General features: G+C 44.3%; 2 protein-coding genes across 4 annotated transcripts in view; one reads left to right on the top strand and one right to left on the bottom strand.

Annotated features, from left to right (window-relative positions):
* Positions 1 to 601, bottom strand: part of SOCS4 (suppressor of cytokine signaling 4) — a 73,508-nt gene extending 72,907 nt beyond the window's left edge. Inside the window, exon 1 of one of the 3 annotated variants that reach the window (XR_005597684.1) lies at positions 235 to 601. The gene's annotated coding sequence lies outside the window, so the exon portion shown is untranslated. The remainder of the gene's footprint in view (positions 1 to 234) is intronic. The other 2 variants (XR_005597683.1, XR_005597682.1) reach the window with 2 other exon arrangements.
* Positions 602 to 608: 7 nt separating this feature from the next.
* Positions 609 to 25,286, top strand: part of GCH1 (GTP cyclohydrolase 1) — a 34,001-nt gene continuing 9,323 nt past the window's right edge. The window contains exons 1-3 of the mRNA XM_039535212.1: positions 609 to 1,472; positions 19,736 to 19,845; positions 22,202 to 22,257. Coding sequence (XP_039391146.1) covers positions 1,115 to 1,472; positions 19,736 to 19,845; positions 22,202 to 22,257 — 524 coding nt within the window. The 5' untranslated portion in view covers positions 609 to 1,114. The remainder of the gene's footprint in view (positions 1,473 to 19,735; positions 19,846 to 22,201; positions 22,258 to 25,286) is intronic.

Below are 25,286 nucleotides of genomic sequence, written 5' to 3'. Positions count from 1 at the left end.
AACATGGCAGAGAAACCTATTGTCCACTACTCGCAATCTGACCTCCCCCGACTTCACTTACAGGCACTACCAAACCCCACACTGAGCTATGTCCACTGTCACTCATGAAAGCCCTGCCAACTCCCTAGTGCGGTAAGTACCCACACTGGGTGAGTTAAGGCTGAAGGGAGGGAGGCAGAAGAATTGATGAATGGAGCGTCCCTAGGGATGCTGAAGGGTTTGACTGCTGCCTACTTTACTCTCTGTGTGGGTGGGATCTGTAGTCAAGGCACCGATCCTCATATAAAGCCATTCCTCAGCGTGTGAAGGTTCGTTCTTACGAGGGATGGCGCAACAAACGGAAATGCTTTATTGCATATTTGCATAATCGTCCGAACCATTTGCAGGGAAGGGTGAGCTCGCTGGGGGAGGGCAGCATTCACTGTACAGTGACCGTGATCACAAGAGACTGAGCACGGGCTTAGCAGTGTCTCCGTATCACTGCACCGCAAACGGCCCAGCCTATAAAGCCGAAACCAGCTGCTGGATCTGAATCCAGATCCAGCCCGAGTACTAAAGACCCTGCTTTGGGGCGTACTAGGGAACCGGCTGCTGAGGGAGGCATGAAGCGCCCCCAGGCAGAGCTGGGCTGGACCCGACCCGACCCGACCCCAGCGCCTGGGGCGGGGCAGGGAACCTGTCGGGCAGCCGCTGCTTCCGTCTCCTTTCTCCCGCGGGCCGGGATCCTCTTATAGGCGGCGGGGCTGCGTGACGCACGGGCAGGGGCGCCCAATGGCCGCGGCGCGGGCCCCGCGAGCCGAGCCGGACGCGCTATAAAGAGAGGGACGGTGCCGGGACGCGCCAGCGGAGAGTCCTGGACGCGGAGCCCGCAGGTGGCCCTGGCCCCGCTTGGAGTCCCAGGACGCGGGGATCCCCGCTGAGCGCACGGACTCCGACCCCTCTCCCCGGGCCGGGCGCACGGAGACCCGGCACTCCTGGGCGCAGACGGTCCCCTCCCCTATCCGGTGCGCACGGACCCCCCCAGCCCCAGGCACTGCACGGGCCCGCTCCCCCCGGGGGTAGCCGGAGTCTCTCCTCCCCAGCTCCCGGGCGCACGGACCGAGTCCTGGGGCCGATGGAGAAGGGGAAGCTGGGGGCGCTGCTGGAGCAGCCGCCGCGGTCGGTGAGCTGCAATGGGTACGCGCTGGAGGAGAAGCAGCCGCCGCCGCCGCCTCCGGCCGCTCCGAGCCGGGCCCTGGAGCGGCCCCGCTACTCGCAGGGCACCAGCGCGCGGTGCCTGGACGGCTGGAAGGAGGAGAGGACCCGCAGCGAGGAGGATAACGAGATGAACCTGCCTAGCCTGGCCGCCGCCTACACCACCATCCTGCGCTCGCTGGGCGAGGACCCCGAGCGGCAGGGGCTGCTCAGGACCCCCTGGAGGGCAGCCACCGCCATGCAGTTCTTCACCAAGGGCTACCAGGAAACCATCTCAGGTATGGGGTCCGTCCCGTCTCAGGAGCGGGAGGTGTGTGGGGTGCAGGAGTGCCCCTGTCCTCTCTGGGGGTGAGGGGTGCAGGTATCCCCCAGACCAGGACATCCCTCATTTATGAGGACCCTATGAGTGCAGGATGTCTCCACTATCAGGAGACCTGCTGAGATCTTTAAGTTGGAGGGTGCAGGAGTCTGCTCCAGCAGCAGGAGGGCTAGAGAGGGATTGGACGATACAGGGCTATTCCTGGAGGATAGGTCTAGGGCAGAAAGAGTAAAACTTGTGTTAAATCCAGAAAACTTTCCTTATCTTAAACACTGCACACTGCCTAAAGCAATTCAGGTACTAGAGTAACACGTTCAGGACTTCTGACCATCTCCAGAAGTGAGGAAATACAGGAAAGTTGCCTTCAGTGTCTCATCCATGATGAAATCAAATAGGATGGGTCCTGCCCCAGCCACCCAACTCCAAGGTTTACTTTTGATTAAAGTTGAGTGAAATATCAGCTCCTTGCAGTAGTGAAGTAGACCTGTGCTCAATCACTGCGGGAAAATTCACTCTTGAAACACACCACTGCAGTAGCCTTCAAACAAAAACTCTACTTCCTGCTGACTCAAACAGCTGCCAGCTTAACTAGAGAGAGTGGGGAAACTCCCAGGGGAAAAAAGTGTGTCATTGATCCTCTGATTTTCTGCATGTTCCTGGTCTGTAGGATGCTTTTAAAAATGTCTACTTCCTCTTATCAGGTGTGCCTCAATTAGGGGGGAAAAATGTCGTAAGGATCTCATGATGCCAGGAGACTTCAGGGTAGGTAGTGAAGGCAGTGCCTACCCTGACTTGACTGAAGTAGAGTATATTTACCAGGGTTGCAAGCATGCGCTGAACACATCTGACAGTTTTGTCTACTTACTCCCAGATATTGCCAGTTTCCACTGCGTCATGCAGTGTGGTCTTTTTTGCTTTTTGAAAGCTTGTGCACTTTTTTAACCCTGTTGGCTCAGCTGTCTGAGACTTGTGTAGATTTTTAGGCTTGCCCATCGGCTTTGAGATGATAAGCAAGCCAGAGTAAGCAAATTTAATAGAAGCCTCCATGATCTTGTTTTCCTTAAACAGTTTATAAACTGAAATCTCTGATGTAATTTAACTATTGTCTCATGACTGCTCCACCATAATATTGTCAGTTTAGTGCTATTTTACATTGACTTCACCAGGGTGTAGGTGAGAAATGGTGCTTTCTAATGTTTCTCCTTTTTTAAGTCCCTAACCTTGCAAATTATTTGCAGCTACATTTTCCAGGTGTCAGCTTTAAACTCAAATAGTGCTGACTGGGCTAAGCAAGAAGAATATGAACCCCACACCCCCATCTAAACTCTCTGGTTAGAGACAGATTTTTACAATGCCTGTACAGTGTCTAGACCAATAGAGCCCTAACCTGAATGGGGACTCTAAATGCCACTTTAACACAAATAGTAATACAAGGGTTTGAAAATCTCACTGCTGCTCACCAGTCTCAGTGAGTACATGGTAGATGAGCGATTTCTATAGGATTCAAGTGTCAACTTTTGCAAAGGACCAAATAGAAGCAAACGTGAACCAAATATAAGCAATTGTCTTCTACAGTCTACCGTTCCACTGTCTACTTTTGTTCATAGCATTGTCAAGCAGCAGCATTGTGAAACTAACAAGATGATGGTCAGTTTCATGGCTGCTATCCAGACCCTTACCTTGTCAGTGACGCAGTCAGGAGCTGTGCCAATGGCATGCTGTTGCTGACTGGAAAAGCTGAGCCACAGCAGGTACTAGTAGTATTCTTCGCAAGGGAGGAGAAGCTGAAAAGAGACTGGAGGAGAAAGAGGAACGTTTTCACCACTCTTCTTCTCTCCTACCAACCCCATTGCTGCTTTGATGGGGAGAAGGGACAAAAGCCATCTCCTCCCTTCCATTGGTATCCAGATACTGGGCTAGATGGACCTTTGGTCTGACCCGGTACGGCCGTTCTTATGTTCTTCCAGTAGCTAGAGGCACATGGAATCTTACAGAAGTTGCACCCAGATAATTATGTGAAAATGGAGGCACCCCAAAGGGTTCAGTAACAGCACCTTGCCCATGACTGGGTGTGGCATATGGGACTGCACCTCTCATTAGGCTGTTACCCTTGGACTTCAGTAGTGGAACATTTTCACCCTTGCCTTTCATTAGTGCATTTAGTCCTTCAGCTTATAGGTATCTGCTACACTTTTCAAACCTGGCTTTATACCCACAGCCTTGTGTATCGTTCCCCACACCCCTCCTTGATGAGGGGTCCAAGAGTTAGCTGAGCAAATATATAGATTGTAACTATGTGTGTAACTTTCCTGACAGTCTTGCTTTATTCCTTATTCTGTAAGAATGCCGCCGAGGCAGAAAACCTTGAGATTTTATGAATAGAAAGTGTGGCAGTTCCACATCAATAATTTAAAAGAAAAAGAGAGTAAAGCTGTCACAAATGAAAAACTTATCTGCATGCTGATGCTGAATGCTGGGTCCCTGGGAGAGGTGTACAGATATGGGGACTTACCTGGCTGTAACTCAAAGGCAGCTCAAAAAGAGCTAGTTGTTACAAGCAGCAAGGTGCAGAAAGAAACCTGGAGATGGGGTGGGATAGCTCAGTGGTTTGCACATTGGCCTGCTAAACCCAGGGTTGTGAGATCCTTCCTTGAGGGGGGCCAGCTGGGGATTGGTCCTGCTTTGAGCAGGGGGTTGGATTGGATGATGGTCCCTTACAAACAACCCTGATTTTCTATGTCTACAGCCCTCTTCAGAGCTCTCAGTCAACTCCTAATTTTCCTCTTCTCATCCTGCCTGCTGCCTGGTAGATGGTTCTCATTTGTCTGGCTACAGGACATCAGCCCGGGACCACCATGTAAAGTCAACTGAGATGTCCCATGATAGCCAGCTGTCTCTTCTCGGTGCCAGTGTCTGAACCCCACTCTTGTGGGCAACATCCATGGGGACTGACCTGATTTCTAGTTCATTCAGTAGCACTTCATCCCCGCTATGCCACCTGCTGCCTGGTGGATTCTGTTAGGACTCTGAGTGGGCTGTCCCCCATCCCCCCCACCGCACTAAGCCATTAGGCCACAGCACTGCACTCCCCAGTGTGCTCTCCTAGGAGGACTGGGGGAGGCTGCATTTGTAGCAAGGTGTGTAAACTGTTAGTTGCTTGCCGCTGACTCTTTTTAAAAAAAAATGAAATACGACTTGTTCTGATGCGGAAACTTTCTCATGTGTGACCCAACCGGCCCCCTTTGGGGATCAGCCCTAGAGTGGGTGGCACGGAGCTTTGGAGGATGGCAGGAAAAAAAACTTAATGGAAGAGCCCATTGGGGCAATCTTCTGGCAGCCCCTCACATAAGGAGCATCCTCCATGCTCTGAAGATGTGTTCGTGGACAGAAGGGCAGAACTGGGTCAAAATATCTTGCAGAAGCTTCTGCACAAGAGCCAGCCTTTAGAAGTGATGTGGCCATTTGTGGCTTTATTTTTGGACTAACTATTTTGCAAAGGCAAAATGAGGCTGCAGTGTGAATATGGTGCTCATTTCCCCCCTCCCCCGCATCATAAGGGGAAACATCATCATTTTCCAGTTGCTCCTCTCCTTTTCCCCTCCCACATTCCCCCAAAGAAGAACACCTCTCATTCTCCAGTTGAAGGCAGACAGTTCTTCTCTCCCCACACCCCTCATTGGTTAGGTTGGAGAGGAAACAGTTGTGGCTGGGGGCAAAACCTAGGGTTACCTAGCAAAATGTGAAGGTGCTGAGAGGACTTAGACTTCGGAGCTGACACTGATTTAACCTCCATAACGTAGATACTTAAAACTCTTACTATAACTACATTTTTTCCTTTTCTTTAATATAGCACCTATTTATATCTAAACACTTCGGGGCAGGGACTGTCTCTTATTATTCTTGTACAGCTCCTAGCACGATGGGGCTTTAATCTTGTTGGGGCATCTAGTCCAGCTGTAATACACAGAGTGCCGATACCATCTTGTCACACTTCTGTGGCTATGGACGGCCAAGTCCGAGGAAGGAGTTCAAATAACTACAAATGGTCCAAGTGTGTGCAATATGACAACAGGGTTTTAAAATCACAGATCTGAGTTTCTGTATTTCTAATTATACAATGGGATGTGAGAGAGCTTTATTTCTAAAGAAATAGTGTTTAGTTTGCTGTAAAGATCCTAGAGAAAATTCTGAGTTTCAATAAACTTGGATATCAAACTTAGTGAAGACCATATAGAGAATGTAAGATCAGGAGACGTACACAGTATAAAACACATTCAAATGTATAAAATGTTCAGCTTAACTCTGTCTAGAAATGAAAATTGAGGGGGTCACATTACTTTGTCTATTTGGTCTTGAATTCTGAGTTGACTGAAAGAGGTGGGCAAAATCCAGAGTTTTCTGGCTAGCTATTGGCTGTCTCTGTCAGTCTCCTTACCTGCCCTGCAGCTGCCTCCATCTCACCTGGTGAAATCAGAAAGGAGAAAGCAGGAGAGCTGTGAATGCAAGATCACACAACTTTGTATGACTGGCATTTTCCAAAACTCATGTTTTAATGTATTTGGATTGTACAGTGTCATCTACCTCCATTAATATTTTCAAAGGTTGGCCCACAAAGGAGAAAAAAGTACTGTGGTTTTGTCCTATTTTGTTTCTTTAGGGTGTGTAAGAAAGACCTGGAAGGCCTTAAGTATTTTTCTGCTTGGAAACTTATTCTTCTTCTTGAAAGAACAGAAACATTTAATCTTCTTGTCTTTGTTGTAAGACTTCAGTGATTCAGGAATGGATTGGGAGTTTTTTAACTTTTAGCTTTATTTTGATTTTTGGTTTTGTTTTTTGTTTTAGCAACTATTTAAAAAAATAATAAATTGAAACCATGTGGCTAAAACTGTCATGCTGTCTGGGAGTGGTTCATGACCTTGAGTGTGAACCTCAGGGCAAACTGTCAAAAAGCAGGGCAGAGACTCCAAACTGGTTGTGTGTTCTAGAATTAGATTTCACCAACCCAGTAACAAATGTGAACTGTCAGACACTCCAGTCTATGAGTCCATGGTGAGACTATCTTGCCACCCAGGCAAGTTGGACCTAGTGATGATTGGTTGCCATACGCCAATGGTAATCTTCCCCGCCCCCCAGGTCCAAATTTCTTGGTCAAGGTCCAGACTCCAGAGAAAATAATACAAAAATAACAATAATGATAATAAGTAAATAGATTTCATGGTCCATTCAAAAGGATCTGGGGGTCCAGATTTGGCCTGCGTCTGCCTATTGACTACCCCTGTCATACACCAAAGATCACAAAAGATTCAAGGTGCTTCCAGTCCCAAGAGACCCAGTCACATACTTCAGGTCAATTTGTACCTCATATATCACACCAAAGATGAAGCTTGTAGTCAAACCTATGGTAAACTAAGGATTTATTAACTAGGAAAAAGAAACGAGTTATTGACAGGTTAAAACAGGCAAACATAGAGCTACACGTGAGTTACTGTCCATGGTTTTAAAAGGTGACAGAGCTGTAGCAATCTGTCAGCACTGAATGTCTTCTAGGACTAACCCAGGCTGAGCCTGGGGATCTCTGCTTCTGTTTCCTAGCTCCATCCCTGTGAGATTCCAAACAGCAAAGACAGAGAATTTTCTTGTGTCCCTGTTTTATCCCCTTCTTCCAGCATTCAAGCCAACGGGATAGGCTTTCTTGCAGGTACCACCTTCATGGGCGTGAGAGGGCCATTAATCAAATCTTTGTACTGTGATGTTCCACAATGACCCATTTAGTTTTGGGCGGTGGACCATTCCTCCTGAGTGGGGCCAGGTGTACGCTACAGTACGTTACTTGGGGGTGTGAAAAATTTACATCCCTGAGCAACACACTCACACACACCCCGTGTAGACAGCTGTCAATGGGAGAACTTCTCCTGTCAACACAGCTACTGTCTCTCGGGGAGGTGGATTAACTATGCTGATGGGAGACACGCTCCTGTCAGCACAGGAGAGTGTCTTCTCTAAAGCGCTACAGCAGCAAATTTGCCTCAGCACAGCATTTTAAGTGTAGACAGATTCAGAGCAAGAATTTTTACAGTTATGGAGCAAAACTTCCATATCCTCTTGTAAGGTCTGTATCCCAGCTACAAGTAAAACGTACACATGCAACAGTTTACAAGCATTGCATACAGTCTAAATGCTAAACACATTCTTCTAAATCTAATACCTACCATGGACAACGCTAACATACAGGTGAGCTGGTCTGGTTTCAGCTGATGCCTACAGCTTTGGCAAGAGCTGGCACCTGGTTTGTCAGCGTCACAGTTACCTCCCCTTGCGTAATCCAAGTTTTCACTTCCTTGATACCAGTGATACATAAACATAGGGAGACAAGACACTGACAATGTAGGGAGGAGAAGAAAGTGTAAACACAGTTTGCCAAATTCAAGCCTCTGTAAATCATAAAAGAGAAAAATAGGGTAGAGGCCAACTTTTTTGCCTCATTGTATGTTACTTTTGAGACTAGCACTGTATATTCCATGGCCACTTTGGTAATGATGATTGTAGTGCTGTGTCCTGGCCTACTTCACCTATGCTTGTGTTTGGTACTTATGTTCTGCAGTTATATATTGTTGTGCTAACTAAAGCACAATAAGAACAATTATAACAAGCATCTAATTTTGATTCTAGTTTATGCATTGGCCCTTGCTTTGGAGTAAATGATTTAATCAGCTGATCTCTAGTAGCTTGTTCTAGAATTATAGAAACGAGCTCGTATCTTATCTCTGACTTATCCCCAATGATATGAAATCAATGAAAAGCAAATATAAAAATATCAACACTCCAACCCAAAGTGAAATGTCCATCTGTAGAAAAACAAAGTATCAGAGGGGTAGTTGTGTTAGTCTGGATCTGTAAAAGCAGCAAAGAGTCTTGTGGCACCGACATGCATCCGACGAAGTGGGTATTCACCCACGAAAGCTCATGCTCCAAAATGTCTGTTAGTCTATAAGGTGCCACAAGACTCTTTGCTGTTTTTAAACAAACTTCTTGAGGCAGTCAAGGTTAAATAAAAACTGGATTAAAATCCTGTCTTAAATTTGATTCATTAAATAACATTTCTCTCAAAACCTAATCAGAGGGAGGGTCTGTTTCTCTACTAAATGGTTCTTGGAATAAACTTAATCTAGAAAATTGTACATTTAATTAGATTTTCCATACATAAAAGTAAAGCTAGGTAGTCTGTCAGTAGCTGGTTGTCTTTAATTCAGTGTTTGCATATCCGCTTCAGACCACCTGTCAAAAGTTCCCTTTTGTGTTGTGGGAGAAGAGGGGGACTCCTTTTTATTGCTTAAACTTTCTTGGAGGCTGGTGTCTGTAAGGCTGTTAAACTATCAAACGTGACCAAGTATATAACAGTGCAAACTTAAGAAAAAGCACACAATAAATGAACAAGAATAAGTGGAAATATCAGGTGGCAGGCTAACACTAAATTCTAACTAGAACTGTAAGTCTTCAGACTTTCTGAAATAACTTTTGGTAATTTAAATAGAAGGGTGAGCATTCTGAAATGGTGAACTTCAACAAAGCTGACTTTAAAAGATGAGCTGTAACTACCGGTAGTTGGTTCTTGCCCAGCAATCCCAGGCATTTGCAGAAGGAAAATAACTTGTTTACGTTTGAATATTGAAGCACTTTAAACAAAACAACATGTTCATTAAGGGCTGCAACAAGTACTGTAAAAACGGTGCTAGTCACGCACAGCAAAAGCCTTGCACACCTTTCGTTGAACAGAACAGTCCTAATATATGGTGGTACATTCAGTTTGTCTTTCTGCTAAAGACAATGTGCTAACTTACTCTGTGCTGCCTCAAAGTTTTAAATGAAGAATCTTTATTTGAATTTAAAAAAAACCCAACCCTCATGACATACAGTTGCACATATTTTTAGATTCAATTCTTCAGTAGTCCTACTTTCCTGGACATTTGTTTTGGTTCAAACTGTTAGGCTTGTGATTTTTATTTTCATTTAACCCTAATTACTCAGTGACCCTGTACTATAGATCTCTCATTTTAAGGCAAAACCAGTAACATCTGGTGTTATGTCCAGTACCAATAGACTAACTTCTATCAAATTGTGTATGGCTTGGATTTCTTGGGCTTTCGGATGGAAAGTACTGAATAAATACCACCTTACTGCTATTTTCCTCATCTTTTGTCTGTGGATTTGGTATTTTAACTGGTGACAGTGGTGAGGGGAAACTCATAAGTTCCCAAAGCTCGGTTGGTTTGCTGAGGAGTGTCCTTGCTAAACATCACAATGTAAAAATAGAGAGTCTGAAGCTTAAACAAACAGACTGTTCGATCAGCCAAACCACCCTTTTCTAAAAGATGGTCGGTTACTCCATTCTGGTTTTTTTTATTGGAGACAAAAGGTGTATTGCTAGATCTTAGTCCACAAACAATCTGTTTGGAATGAAACATCATTTGTAATGTATTGGGCTAGATGGATCAAATAACATAAGTTTTCAAAGGCTGGTTTTCACACAGACCTACATTGTTGTTTTCAGAAGCAGTAAATTTCCAGGGGTGCATATGGTTTGTTATGAAAGCCACTAATATCAATTAACTTCTCTTGTGGGGATGCTTTCTTTGTTGAGCATGGTTACATAATAGGATCAACTTTCCTCCCCCCTGGACTATTGCACTAAGCCTCCAGGCTTTTTAACCACTTTTTCTCACTATTAATGCCCTCAAATTATACTTGTTTGGCAAAACTTCTTTCGCTTTTAGATATTAACTTAATTTTTTTAACCTCTTTATCTGATTGAGAATCCTCCTCGTTAAGGACTTGTTTGCTCTTACACTGCCTTTCTAGTCCATTGTTTCAAACTTCTCTACTTTGCATCTCTAGTTCAATTTTTAATGGTTCCCATGATATTATGGTAACGTTATGAAAACCTTTATTGAAATCTTGATGCATTTTAATGAGACTCTACATAATCCTGCTTTCCCTCATATTACTTAATGTATCAGTGAAAGACCAATTTAAGAATTTTGAAATCTTAGTTACATCTGAGAATCTGTAATAACTGATCTTTCATATGAATAGACTCCAATCTCGTGCTCTATGCAGAATACAGTGATAGGAAACCAAATGAATCTGTTCCAATGACACGCAATAATATTGTTTAACTGATTTTGACTTTCCTTCTTTTTTGCCTTTTTTTAATATATCAAATAGGTATTAAATTCTTCAAGCTTTGCTTTTGCTAACTGAGGGATTAGCCCTTCTTTCTGAAACAATTAATTCCATCTGGGGTTGAGTACACAGTTCTTGTCCTTATAAAAGTTTGTCTGTCATCACCATTTCTCATAAGAACCCTGTAGGTAAGATTTCTTCCTTTAGTTTCAACTCAGCAGGAACATATGTGAGGGGAACAATGTGGATTTGATGCCTATTTAATCCTTGTATTGCTTCGTTTTTAGTTCTGTTGTCTGTTTAAGCAGCAGTGTTTTCAACCCATGCTCCCTTTAATTTGGAACCTCTTTCTTTAATAAAGGTTTCTTGAAAACTCTGCATCCTCCAGAATCCCTTCCTTCTGAAAAACGTAAGCCATTAAAATGCCACCACCCAATAAACTCTCCGTACATGGCTGAGAATTGTTACTGTTGGAATCCTGACATCTTGTGTCGTACACTTTTTTATTTTATTTTTTTTTATATTAAAGGCCACCATAATTTTCATGCCTTAAGGAAAATATTCTTGATGGGTAACTGCAGTCACTTCCTAACACCTGGAGAGAATGAAGATTTCAACCTTGGATTTATTTTTTGCTTTCCAATAGCAATTCAGGGTTTGAGAAGCATCCTGAAATTAGATTAGTTTCAAATCACTATGGCTGGTGTTTCCACCCATGCCCAGTACAGCTGTAGCATGTGGCTGTATCTTGTGTGTATTCTTCTGGGTTTTGTTTTGTTTTAAAGTCTCTCATTTCACATCACTGAACACAATCCAATCTTACTCCCCACCATTCTGCCAAGGTGCCTTAATCTTGACCTGTACAGACCACACCTCTTTGGATGAATGTAGTTCACACGTGCTCCTTGGCCTCTGAGATTGCTTGAACAGTGTCAGCTGGGTGTGGACACCATTCTCAGTCCAGTTCCTGTGACTGAAGGTGAAGCCTCAGCTGGCTTTGAATCAGTCACCCAAAGGAGAAATGGATTGTCCTGTCCTATCCTACTTGCCCTGGAACATATTAAACTAACTTGATTTAAAGATGCTTGTCTGAATCTGAGGAAACCTGTTACAGACGACTGGACTTTTCTGTGTGGGGTTCTTGCCGCCTTAGTACAAACCTACTTCTTTTAGCTTAACTTTTGAATTAATGTGTTACTCACTTTCATAGAATATTAGGGTTGGAAGGGACCTTAGGAGGTTATCTAATCCAACCGCCTGCTCAAAGCAGGACCAATCCCCAGACAGATTTTTTGCCCCAGATCCCTAAATGGCCCCCTCGAGGACTGAATGCACAACCCTGGGTTTAGCAGGCCAATGCTCAAACCACTGAGCTATCTGTCCCGCCCCGCTCCCTTATGAAAGGAAACTACACAGTTTTGCACAGAGTAAAAATTATACCTCTGTTGCAGAGCAGCAAGTTGAATGTGCTGCAGCCAGAGGCTAACTGTTGCTTAATGTTTATTGGTAATCTCCCCATTCAAAATGCAATTCTTCTAATATCCTGAAAGCTCCATGGCTTAGCAAATAATTCGCCACCCCATACTAAAAACGCTTGTTAAAATGAAAGGACCTCTTTGAAACTTGAATATCAGCGGCTTTTAAAGTGGCTTAAATGAGAATGTAAGCAGCCTGTGAACTTTTCATGTTTCCACTATTGCGATGCATTGTCAAAGGAAGCAAATGTAAGTGTCACAAGTGTTTGTTTGTAAAACTGACAGGATGCATCAAGATGCTAGTCTGTATAGTGCTGTCATCTTTCACTCTCTTGCCCTATCCAGCCAGCTGTCAGGAGATGCAGAGTCTGCCCCTTGGTTGCCAGAGGTGATTTTTGCTTTCCTGTGTCACATGAAAGCCATGCAAATAGTTTCTATAGCAACAGGTCATCTTTCCTCTGACGCAAAATCCTGAAAAGGTCTCTTGTTCCTTGTTTTCATCTGATTCTCATTTTGCTTTCATCCACTGTTATATTGTAGATAAAGGTTTTATTTCAATTTTGCTCAGAGCTGCTTCTTAATGGACGCCAGCTGTTAGTTTTACTACACATCAAAGTCACCACAGCAGTACCTTAAATCTGGGTCAGAGGAGAAATTGCTGTGATACTTAAACGATGACACCTAACTTTACTTCTCATGTTTACTTAGCCCCCCACCTCCCCGGAAGGCATCTGTGTTTGATCTGAACTGTAGCCACCGTGTTAATATAATATGTTTTGCAAAGGGCTTGTGTGTTCAACTCAATTAGTTTTTCTGAGTTATCCTTAGGAGCATGCAGTTTCCCTTTCGTTTGTGGATCTCTCAGCCTTGTGGGACATGCTGTTTTGAAGCAGCATGCAAACATATCCTTTTTGCAGCTGAGTCCTTGCAAAAACGCAGGGGAGAAGTAGCGCTCTTGAGATCTTCACAGACCGTGAGGAATACCTCTCTTCTCGCATCTGCTACTGGAAAAGATGCATAATTCAGGGGTTTGTACTAATGGTAGGGGGTGCGTAGCTAAAGTGATGTTGCAGGAGTGGTGAACTCCAGCTGAGGCGGAGAAGAGCTTTCCTTTCAATTACACATGCACGCTGCAGAGGACAAGGAGCCTTAATCGGTGTGTCTGTTGGACACAGTGCACTAGAGAAACTGTTGTACAACAATCCTAGCACTTGTGTGAAATTAACCCCATGTTCTCGGCCATTGAGAGCTCTAGTATGTGGAGTGCTTCAAATTCAACTCGTGTACTTGTGTTAAATGTGTGTGGCTTTTTGTTCATTAAGAAACACAGAAAATAAATGTAGTTTAGTTACTGGGGCTAATTTCTCTCTCCCCACCTTTTTATTTTTTGTTTAAAGAGCTAATCTATCTTTCCCTCCCCTTTCCTTTCCCCCACTCCCCCTTAGAACAGTCAGGAGAAAAGTACACTAGCTCTTCTAGCAGCACAGAAAGCTGCCGCTGACTAAACTGGCTGGGATTGTCTTGCAAGAACAAGTTCGAACACTGGGTGAATCTTGTAAGGCCTGGAAAAGAAGTCCTGAAATTTATCTGTGCTTCCACTTGGTCTGGAAATATCAGGATCTGGCACCGACGTTTCCAGTGCAGACATTATTTATGACTTGGGGATTCCAGTTTTAGGTGAAACAAGGATGTGAAGTGGTCCATGAAAGCTACAAGCTTAACTGGGCAGCATGGTCCAGTGACTAGTGCACCGGGAACAGACCCCCGGTCTTCCACCTCCCAGTCCAGGTCCACCACTGACCCATGTGACTCTAGCAATTGCACAGCAGTCACTAATTTTGGTATGAAATCATGTTAAGCACTCTCCTTCATGGCTGCGAAACATGGACACTTCATACCAGGCACGTGAAGCAATTAGAAAATTTTCACATGCGCTGCCTGCGTCTCATCTGTGACATCAAGTGGTTGGTCAAGATACCAAATATTGAAGTCCTGGTCCAGTGCTGCATGACTTTGTGTTGAATGAATCCCTAATCGTGCAGGCACAACTTTGGTGGGCTGATCACCTCCGACGTATGGGTGATACAGGACTCCCCAAAGCCATATTTTAAGGACCGTTGAAAATGGGAGCAGGTATGCTGGGAGGCCAATGAAAACTATAAGGAACTCCCTAAAAGCTGGCCAAGTCAACCCAAACACATGGGAAGCTGCTGTTGCCAACAGATCAGGATGGCTGTAGACCAGTTTGTCTGCAGTTAAAGCCATTGAGAATTGTAGAACAGAAGAAGCCAAAGAAGTGGGAGCGAAAAAAGGAAGCTGTGGCAAAAACATGCTGCCACATGTGCCCAGCGTGCAGACAAATGTGTCGATCCCTCATTGGCTTACAAACACACTGACTCTCATACATCAACTGGCACAGGAGACTCCAACAACCTTTTCTGTGTGTAACCAAACCATCCCCTGGGATCAAACTCGGGGGCTAAATGCATGAGCTAAAAGCCACATGGCCCTTAGCTAAGGCTGTAGAGCAAACTCATTAATCTCTAAGTGGTCTCGGTACCACTAGAGAGGACAGCGCACCACACCCAGAAGATGTGTGGGTTACATGTGCTTCTGGCCTGTCTCTTTAGATTGTAAGTACATTGAGACAGGGACTGTCTGTACAGTGTCTGCCGCACGGGGGCCCTGATACCAGTTGGTTCTACTGTAAATCAAGTAACCACTCAAAAGGCTTGGCTGGTTTTGGCAGTGGGGTCAAGTCACTTTTTATATAGCCTGGTTCAGTCATCCTTGAGCAACAGCAATTCACCTGAGTCACTGCAGCTTGGTGCCGGAGTGAGGCGCGTGACACTGCTTCTTTCCAGAAGTCGGTTTTTACAAATCTGGATTGTTCTCAGTAGAAGTCAACCTTCAGAGGAAAACCAGACTTTGCACTGTTCATTGAAGGAGAGGTTATTTTCAAAGTCGGAGTAGGAAGGACTCATCTCAGCAGGGTAGGGCCGCTTTGGAGCGAGCCTCTTTCAGTCAGCTAACCCTGCCGTTTGGATATGCACTACTCCACATCTTGTTTGCTCCATCTGTTCTGCTTGTTGTGTCACTTGCTCTGGCAACGCTGATGGGGTTGCAGGAAAGGCTAAATTGATAAATCCCTTTTGGCATTCACATGGGCTGAAGAGGGGTGACCTGCAGTGATCAAAGTAGTAGAAATTGCTCTGGATAAGGTTGTTCTGGGCTTCTCTCTTGCTACTAATCAACCATTTTTTTTTTTTATGTGCAGAATCAGCAATAAGGCAAGATCCACATGAGCGAAAAGCAAAGGGGCAAAGTCTTGTGGAGCAGCCCCAACTCTGCTTTTGTCTGGATATTGTCTGCTTTGGAGTGTAAACTCTTAGGGTCTGTCTACACTGCAGTTAAACTCACAGCTGGCCTGTGCCAAGTGACTCTGGCTGGCTCGCAGGTCTCAGGCGAAGGGGGGGTGGGGCTGTGTAAGTGCCGTGTAGACGTTCAAGCTTGTGCCAGCTCTGCGACCCTCCTGCTGTGCAGGACCCTAGAGCCTAGGCTGCAGCTGGGGCTGAACTTCTACACTGCAGTTAACCAGCCCCTTAGCCCCAGCCCCAAGAGCCCGAGTCAGCTGGCATAGGCCAGCCACAATATTTACTAGTTATGTAGACATACCCCTTGTTGCACTGCATACATACAGGCTGAATAGCACTAGCCTTTAGTCCCTGAAAGCTTGGGAGGGAGGGAGGATGGGCTCATGGCCAAGACACTGGACTGGGTTTAAAAGACCTGTGTTCCATTCCTGTCTCTGCAACAACCTCTCTGTGACCATGGGCAGGTCGCTTAACCGTCTCTCTTTTTCCATCTGTATAATCAGGATAACACTAGTCTCCTTTACGTGTAACTTAGCCTTACGATCTCCCTGGTAAATGCATTGAGCTGCTTTGATGGAAACCTGTAAAGGTCCATTCTGTAAATGTCAATTTCTTCCGACAGGCTAGATTAAAAAGTCCACGCTATCGTATTCGGGCTGTGCGTGGGACCTGACGCCAGATACATTCAGCCTAAGAACTTACCGAATTCTCAACCATTCTAAGCCCCTTTGCTTGACTGTGCAACAGCTTTGTTTGTAAACCTGCCTCTAACATCACTGTCCACCTATTGTGAACAGCAGCTGCCAGGTTCTTTGCTAATAGCCATCGGGCAGGGTGTCTAATGCTTGGTGCAATCAGAGACCTGCTCTGGGATCCTTTTGCTGAGCCCTCTCTGTTACTCTTAGCAACACTCTTAGAAGGGAAGCGTGAGTTCTACTGAAGGCAGCATTCCTCTAGTGACACACGTCACCTAGCGTGTTTAGGTTTTATATACCACATCCTGTGCTGTGATGAGCTCTGTACATTGTGCTGTTTGCTGAAAGTTGTGTCCTTCATAGAACCTCCGGACACATGACTCTCTAGAGACCTTGTTGCCATTACATCGTATCCTCCCCCTTCCCTCCTTGCTACCCGTTAACCTGCTTTGACGCTGGATATTGTCCACTTGAAGCATGCAGTACTCCAGCACCTTTCACGCTAGCTCTCCGATGCTTGGTACACCTCGAGCAAGGGCAGGAGTAAGAGTGCATGGCACTTTTCCTGTAAGCAAAAACACACTAGCTCTCCCATGAGGTGCTTAGTGTAAATTAGACAAGTGCAACAGACAGACAGGTGGGGGGTGGATTCATTCTGTGTTCTGCTTTGGCTCAGCAGGAGGCCGCACTGGGTGGAGGCTCTGTGCAAGGCTACTGGGAAGAAGCAAAGTGAGGAAGGCATGAAGGCTTTGGTAGGCGAAGCCAATGTTGGGGATGGAGACATCTGAGGGCCATTGAAATGAATAGGAGTTATGCTGCTCAATCCCCTAGCTGGCTGGAGCACAGGACTCACCAAAGCATTTAGAGGGAGAAGGTCCTGCCAAGGGCTGGAGTGGAGCTGTGTAGCACCTTGAAGGGGTGGACAAGGAATACAAACTTGATGCAAAGAGAAGTGGGGAAAGTAAATGGGTGGATGGCCCCTCCTTCTCCTCCCCATCTCCATAGGCGTGGACAGCTTCCCTCATGCCTGGTGGACACTGTATTCTATCTTCTGTCCTATCACTCTGTTCCCCTAGACGAGCCAGGTATATGTGTTGTGGTATCTGCAGTGAGACCACACCAGTTCTGTTTCCCTCTAGAGAGAACACTGCTGGGATTAGGGTCACGGGGTGTCTGTTGAGTAGGCTGGTCTCGGGAATGTGCCAGATAGCAAACTTCTCCAGCTGACGCACAGAGGGGGCCTGCTGGTACTTCACAGAGCAGTGTCCTAAATTACGTTCCCTGGCAAATGCTGCTCAGACACTTCTCTCAGCACAGGATTGCACACCTGAGCAGTGTCACCCCAACCACTCCTGCTGCTGGGATCTGAGCACTTTCCCCTCCAGCTTTGCTGGCTCTCCATCACCTGCTCCTGCTGCCGTCACCTCTAAAGGGCAAACCCATATCCTTAAGAAGTGTGCCCCTGACACTCCCTACCACCCCTCCTCCCTCTCCGCTGCCAGAGTGACTCTATGGGGGAAGGGGACATGGCTTAGAAAGATTGTAGAGAGCAGAAGTCCCACTGTAAAAATGCTGCTCGCCTTGTTCTGGTCTCTCGCCCCCCCAGTTCGTTTATACCCTGCCCGTGGATATGTGATTCTCTCAAGTTCCGGCTCGCTGCTTTCCAGGTCACTAGCCATTCTTGGTAATGAACACGGAGAAACAGCAGAATGTCGCAACGGCTGGTTTCCAGGGTTACCTGTGTACCTCTGATAGCATGCAGGAAATTAAAACAGTCTGTGATGGCGATAGGTTATTGGCAACAGATGGCGGCTGTTTGGGGATGTGCGTGTCCGAGGGAGGCATAAAAGCAAATGCAGCAGGCACAATTGTTGAATTTGTACATTAACCACTGAGTCACTTGAAGACGAAAGCGAAGCTTTTAATGAAGTACAACAGTCACTGGACACCTTTTGTTCTTCTATTAGACTTTACTCTTTTTATGGTATGGTCTAGGAGTTACATGGGGCCCCCGCTAAATGCTTAGTGTTCACCTGCCTGGAGGCCTGCGCATGGTATGAGTGTTTAGCCGTTGGATGAGTTATGGCCATTAAACTGGCCATATGTCCCATGTAATTGTTGGCTTAGCCCTCTTCTTATTGAGAAAGCGGAGGCTGCCGCTGGAGTCTATGGCAAAGTTCTCCCTGGCACAAGCAGAACAAATTACTGCCCCTGGAGTTCACTTCACTGAGCTCTGCTTCTCTCCTGTTCGAAAGGCACCGTCTGTCTCTTACCTCGGGGCCCTTCCTTAGCATCCCTCTAACGTCTCCAAACAATCCGGCTTTTCCGAATACTCGCAGAAACAGCAGTGGGCCTATGTAGCAGGGCCCGGTCCTGGGAACAACTTGGGGAGTTGGCAGAAGTAGACTGAGGCTCTGGACACCACTCTCCAGGGCAAACAGCAAACGCTCCAGGCATAGCATCCGAATGGTGCTCACTTGGCACTAGAAGAACCAAGTATTTGTCCTCCCGCTACCCGCTTGGATTTCCCCATTTACTTTTTTTTTTTAACACCTCTTATCTTTGGGGATGGGCTGTGCAGCTAAGTTGGGGTATCCTCTGCCCCATGCTATAAACCTTCTGGGAGGGCATAAGAAGGCAGATAGGCAAAACTGTCAGTTTCTTAGAACTATAAACCCAGTACTGCTCTTGCTGAGGCACAGAGAATCAGCTCTGGACATTCTAACCAGCCGCTGCCTTTTATAGAGGCCTAACTGTTGCAGGGCACGTTATGAAACTTGTGAAGGAGGAAGTATCTTGTCAGACTGTGAAAACTGACCTAGAAGATGCCTTGGTGTGTTTGTTTGCCTTTCTCCTCACCTTGCCCTTTTTGGTGCTACTTTTCAAGCATATGGAGACCCTTTGCCTCTCCTCTGAACCCTAAACCAGTTTGACCTCGCAAAGTGGTGCACGCAGGAACCTATACAACATGAGAGGATCCTTATAACCTATGCCTTCTTCAGCACTGATTGTAGTAGACATATTGTATCCAAGCCTGCACTGCCATGGCTTCACTGCTATTGTTGTTTGAGCTAGGTCAAAGCTAGCTTGGGTATGTCTACACATGCTGCCGTCACCCCACTGATTGCCGTGTACACATACCCCATCCTTTACATTCTAGGTTTCTTTTTTCATTCCTACCAATCGGTGGACATGTGTTGTCCTCTGAACAAATTTGTTTATCGTTAATGACTCTTCTTAAAGACAAATTGTTTCTGGTGTGTCTGTGAAATCTGACATTGCACTGTTGCAGTCATAGGACAAGCGACCCTGTACCAATCAAACTGGATCCTTAGTCTATGCTTAATGGATACACTTCAGGGTCTACTTTCCATAGTCTTAAGAATTGCCAAGAGCTAAAGGTGTGCCTGGGGAAAGGGATCAGAAAAATCAGCATTCTTCATATTTTGCATGTTGGGTGTAATTTATATATAATCTCCTGCAAACATTTAATTTCAGATGTCCTGAATGATGCCATATTTGATGAAGATCATGATGAGATGGTAATTGTGAAGGACATAGACATGTTCTCATTGTGTGAACATCACCTGGTTCCGTTCGTTGGAAAGGTAACTACCTCACAAAACAGACACTGTAGTGTAAACTATGATTTAAATCTCTCATTCGTGTGTGTTTCTGGTAACTTTGGTTTGTTTTTGTTTTTTTTAAGCTGTAACTGTATGAGGCCACTTACTATCTAGAATCACAGCAAACTTACTATCCTATCAAATCATAGCCACTTATCTAGAATCACAGCAATCTTCAAAATACAAATTCTGAAGACCACTTTCATGCAAGATTTATAGGATTTAAGACCCTAGCATATAGCGGTCAACCTTTATCAGTCTAATAGTTTCTGACATTTTGTATCAATGCTCTTCATGAAGCAGCAGCAAGCCTTCAGGGCAGACATCTTGATATTAAACCAACGCACCTCAGACGTCAGCTTTGATCCGTAACAGATTACACTAACAATTTGAAAAGCCAGCTGGTGGATTGTCGTCACAGTAACCACTGCAGACTGTGCAAACCTTGGATTAGTGTGCTCTTTTCAATGAATAGTCGGGCCTAGATTTCCAAGAGTAACTAGTGATTTTAGATGCCCAAACTGTGACAGCCTAACGGGGCCTCAATTCCAGAGAGTGCTGAGCACCCACTCTTTGAAAATCAGGCCTCTTTCCAAATGTCTCAAGTTGGACACTGCAAAACTGAGGCTCTGTCTAAAGATCTTGGTCTCTGTGCTGCTACATTTGACGTCCATGCCAGCTTCAGAAGTACCAGAGAATGGAGCATCTGCACTACAGTGTCTCCCCATGAAGCACAGTTGAGATGCAAGTGTTCCTATAGTCTGTAAAATTCTATCCATGCCATTTGTGTTCCCAAATACATTTTCTTGTAAAATAAACTACCTACAGGGAAGCCCAGTTTTATATGTGCCTCCTAGAGGGTGTCATCTGATTCTTGTCTCCTCCCCCCACTCTGCTGTATTGCTAGTGTTTAATTCTGGAAAGTAAGAGTCTCCTTTCTGTTCTGGCTTTCTATTTGCCTATATTTTTGCTACTGTGTAGGATTTATGTGCTTCTTCTTATTCTGGGGCAATCTGTAAATTCTTTTTCCATCTAGAAGTTTGGCCAGTGTGGGTTGGAGAAATCCCAAACACCGAACTGGTCCTTTTGCTATGTTCTCTTCCCTTGGGGTGTCTGGACCTTAATTGTCACAGCTGGTCAGCTAAATGACTTGGTGTGCTTCTAAGGATTGTTAGACTAGCCATTCTCCTGTTGGGTATATCAAACATGCTGCAAATGCTCTTCAGCAAATGATGTATTTGTAGCTCTGTCTAAAAATTCACAGTTAAGCTGTTCTTGCCATGCAACAAAAGTTATTGCTTGTTTCCAAGTAACTTCTGCAAAACCATGTCTCTTACTTTGATCTGAAATGTTTCGTGTCTTTCAGGTGTCAGTTGGTTGATTACCCAACAGAAAAGTGATAGGAGTGAGCAAATTAGCCAGGTAATTAGGTGGTGGTATAATACCTATAGCCACAGGTACAGCAAAATAGGATTCTGAAAAACCAGATTTCCAGGCAAAATCATATGAAATAACCCTACACTGACCCTTTCCGACCGTGCTATCTTGGCAAACGCATCCTTTGGTACAATGACACACCAGTGAGTCATCTGTAATCTGCTCTAACTATAAATCCACTTTAATACAATAGCTTCTTTCACAACTCTGAATACGGTTTTTCTCAGCACAAATCTGAAAAATTTGTCACTGCTTTTAGGACAGATTTTAATGAGAACTCTACTGTTTTAATATTATCTATTAAACATGAATGCTCAGACAATAAATGCATATTTGAACAGGATGGAGGATGGCTTTAATTTCATTGGCCTTCTGCAGTATCGGTGTCCTAAGAGCTATCCCTTAATTATTTTTTCAAGTGCATTGCAGTTTGCACACTAAGCGCTTCTTCCCACATGAGCTTTCCAGCTAAAGCAAAAAGTCTTTCTTCAAAAGATTTTTTTAAGCCATTGAAAGAAGCTGCATTTATTTTAGCTTAACTTTTCTGTGCTGAGTAATGCTAAAACAATCTCTCTGTTGCACCTGACTTAAATTCTGCATGTTGCTCTGTAGCCATCCTGAGACTGGGTGTACAAGTTGTGATTTCCTCCAAAACACTTACCCACTTTAAAAAAAGATACTGAACTCACCAGGCACTCACTCTCTGCTTGCTGGTTAATCTTTCAGACTTGCATGGTGGCATGTCCTCCCGCCCCCCATGCTAAAGCTTCTGGGTTTGAAACAGAAGTGAGTCTAATAGTTTGACATGAGGCAAATGCGTATTTCAGAAAGTATGCGTGAGTGTTAATGCTGTCTTGAAGATTGTTTTGATCCAGTGAATGGTTTGTTCCCCTTTCTCTAGGTACATATAGGTTATCTTCCTAACAAACAAGTTCTTGGTCTCAGCAAGCTTGCTAGGTAAGTACTAATTTAATGAAAGCAGTGCTAATTTGTAAAAAGGATTCCAGGCTGTGTTAAGTGTGATGACCTGTAATCTGGTCCCCTTCTAAAGTACAGCAGACGGTAGCAGTATCTCATGTTCTGGATTTGGGTTTACAGCAATCCTTCTCGCTAAGACTACTGGAAAACAAAAGCTAAATTGCACCTCCTTATTACTTTAAACAACACCGCCTTGGGAGTGTGCAGAGTAGGGATAGATTCATAATTTTGCTGAAGACTACTCAAAAACATTGGCGTATAGGAGATATGAAGAACCTCAGAGTTACAAATGGCCCAGTGAACCACACACCTCATTTAGAACTGTTAAGTACACAATCAGGCAGCAGCAGAGACCAAAAACAAACAACCCCAAAAGGCAAGTACAGTACTGTGTTAAATGTAAACTACTAAGAAAAAAAAAGGGGGGGGAGAGCAGCATTTTTCTTCTGCATAGTAAAGTTTCCAAGCTGTATTAAGTCTGTTCATTGGCTGTTTGTAAACTTTTGAAAGAACAACCATAATGTTGTGTTCAGAGTTTTACAAACACTTCAGAGTTACAAACAACCTCCATTCCGAACGTGTTCGTAACTCTTGAGGTTCTACTGTGCAAAAGTGATGGCAAGTGGTTATTTTAGGGAGCTCCAGTTTTTGGAAGGCAGGCAAATAGGTCCACTAAAGTTGATAATTTGTTTACTTGGACACTGCATTATAAGGTCAAACTCCAGAACTTGTGAATGATAAACAAATGTGATATTAACCAAACTCTTTCTGGATTATGTTCATGATTTGAATCTAACACTGTCCTATCTACATCAGTTGACTCTTCAATTAAATCTGACATTTTTGTTTCACTATAACCTGCAGTGAACAAGCCTAGAGATGGATTTTATGGATGAATTTCAGATTAGGGATCAAAGTAATTATGATGCATTTCAGAAACCTATTTGTCACACAAAAAGCTTTCCCCCAGCATGTGGCCTTATGTCAAGTGCTGTGCTGAATCAGTTGTAGCAAAAGTGGCATTTATGGAGTGATAATGCAGCAAATATGCCATTTAGTGGAGACAAGAATGGAAGGTTCTCTTCTGAAAAAAACCTCGGAAGTTGGCTGTTTGCAAAGACTATGTAGGAGTTCATTTATTCTCCCTCTGATACATGTGTAAATCCTCTGAAGTTCCCAATAACGCTAATGAGAGTTAAACTTGTAAATCCACAGGCACGTTGGGTTTTCTTAGCAGGGAGGGAGTGGGTCAAATATGCCACTAAAGCACTTTAAATGCAGCTGGTCCCATTCTGCACTCTGTTTGTGTAAGAATGAATCTGATTCAGAGCTGGAGAGACCCTTATACCACGAACAAGCAATCTTTGTTAAAATAACCTCCGATCCCAGGGAGCTCATCAGTCCACACGTTCTATCTCACATGGGCTGGCAGCTAGAAAAGCTGAACTTTGCCCTGAGTAACCAGGCTCAGGCAGACTGTTCAAAAGACTCTGGAAGTTTGTGTTGTATTTCACAGGCACAAAACTGTGCGTGTCTGGATGCAGCAAACATTGTAGAAATGCAGGATGAGAATTTGTTGAGCTATTTTCAGCATCTCCACTCTGTATCTTTCTATTTACCTGGACAAAAGCTTGTGGCATAAAATTTTTTTCCCCCCTTCGTTGCCACTTAGTATTAGACACCTTTCTGAGGAGTGGCATTTCATGATTCAGCTCTTCTGACTATCAGCACTCTTGTGGCAGGAACTTCAAGAATAACTTGTTCATTGGTATTTTTTAGTAGGATTTCTGAAGGTGACTGTCCTTACTGAAAGTATTCGCTAACATTTTACTGACCTTATTTACCGAGGGGGTTTTAATTCTTGACATTTTCAAACTCTGCTCAGGATCACAAATGAAATATAAATCAATTGGATTGAGTTTACATTTGTCAGCAATTGTCTCTGAATTGCAGTGGTACAAAGGAACGCTCAATTTAAGAATCACTTGTCTTGAATGATTAATAGAGATGGCACTATAGTGTTAAAAGTGTATAATTTTCTTCCCATCTCTCTTAGCAATTGGTATAGAAGCACACCGTGGGGTTTGTAATATTGATCCATTGTATGATTGCAGGCTCTGATCCTGTCCTTAGGAAGTCAGTGTGAAATCCCCATTTTCAATGGCAAAAGATCAGGCTCTTAAACTGAAAAATATTATTCAGTCTTAATTTGTTTTCAAAAACTGTAGTAAAAAACAGACTGGATGACCAAAAACTATATCCCTTCCTTGCCCTATTTAATGCAAGCTGGGGCTCAAATGAAGATTTGTGAGGCTGCCGGTGCCCTGGGTATAATCTATCCTAATAGGATTAGTCTAATGAGTTTGATTAGTCAAGGATGACCTGTGTTCTGTAAACAAACACCTTTCTCTGGATTTTAAAAACATGGCTTGCAAATCTACTGCAAATAATCCTATTACAAATATAAATGTACTTTCAGATCCTCTTCTAGTCCAAAGTTAAGAATATTTGTCTATCAATATATTTTACATTTGTTTATCAATATTTCCTCTCAGTGTTGGTGCTACTTACTGTAAAGTGACTGGTAACACACCCCTTGCTCTTCAGTAAAAGGACTTTTTTATGAAAACCCTTCCTCTGAAAATGATACTCTCTCGCTTTTTCACAAGTGTCTAATTAATGGCCCAGGCAGGGCAAGGTGGGTCTGGTTTCTGTTGAGGCTGACAAGACCAGTATAAAAGCCTTGTACAGAAGCTTCTTGACATAGCCACTGGGCTGTCTTATTAAGCTTTCGGGATTTGCATACATAACTACTCCTTCCCCGAGCTGAAGTTTTGTCTCTCCGAATGTATCGATTACGGTACTATACTGAGGCATCACCCCACTCCCTGCATGATGACACTGCACGAGAAGTGGGTTAAATCTGCAGACCAATTTAAAAGTAGCATTAAGATCCTTGTATTTATTTTCTTAATTAAAAAGTGGGGGTGATCAACATGGCCCTGGGA

The sequence above is a fragment of the Mauremys reevesii genome, linkage group 4 (genome assembly GCF_016161935.1).
Source record: "Mauremys reevesii isolate NIE-2019 linkage group 4, ASM1616193v1, whole genome shotgun sequence".
Taxonomy (NCBI): Eukaryota; Metazoa; Chordata; order Testudines; family Geoemydidae; genus Mauremys; species Mauremys reevesii.
Note: the sequence above shows the minus strand (reverse complement) of the source record. Positions and strands in the feature narration are given on the sequence as shown.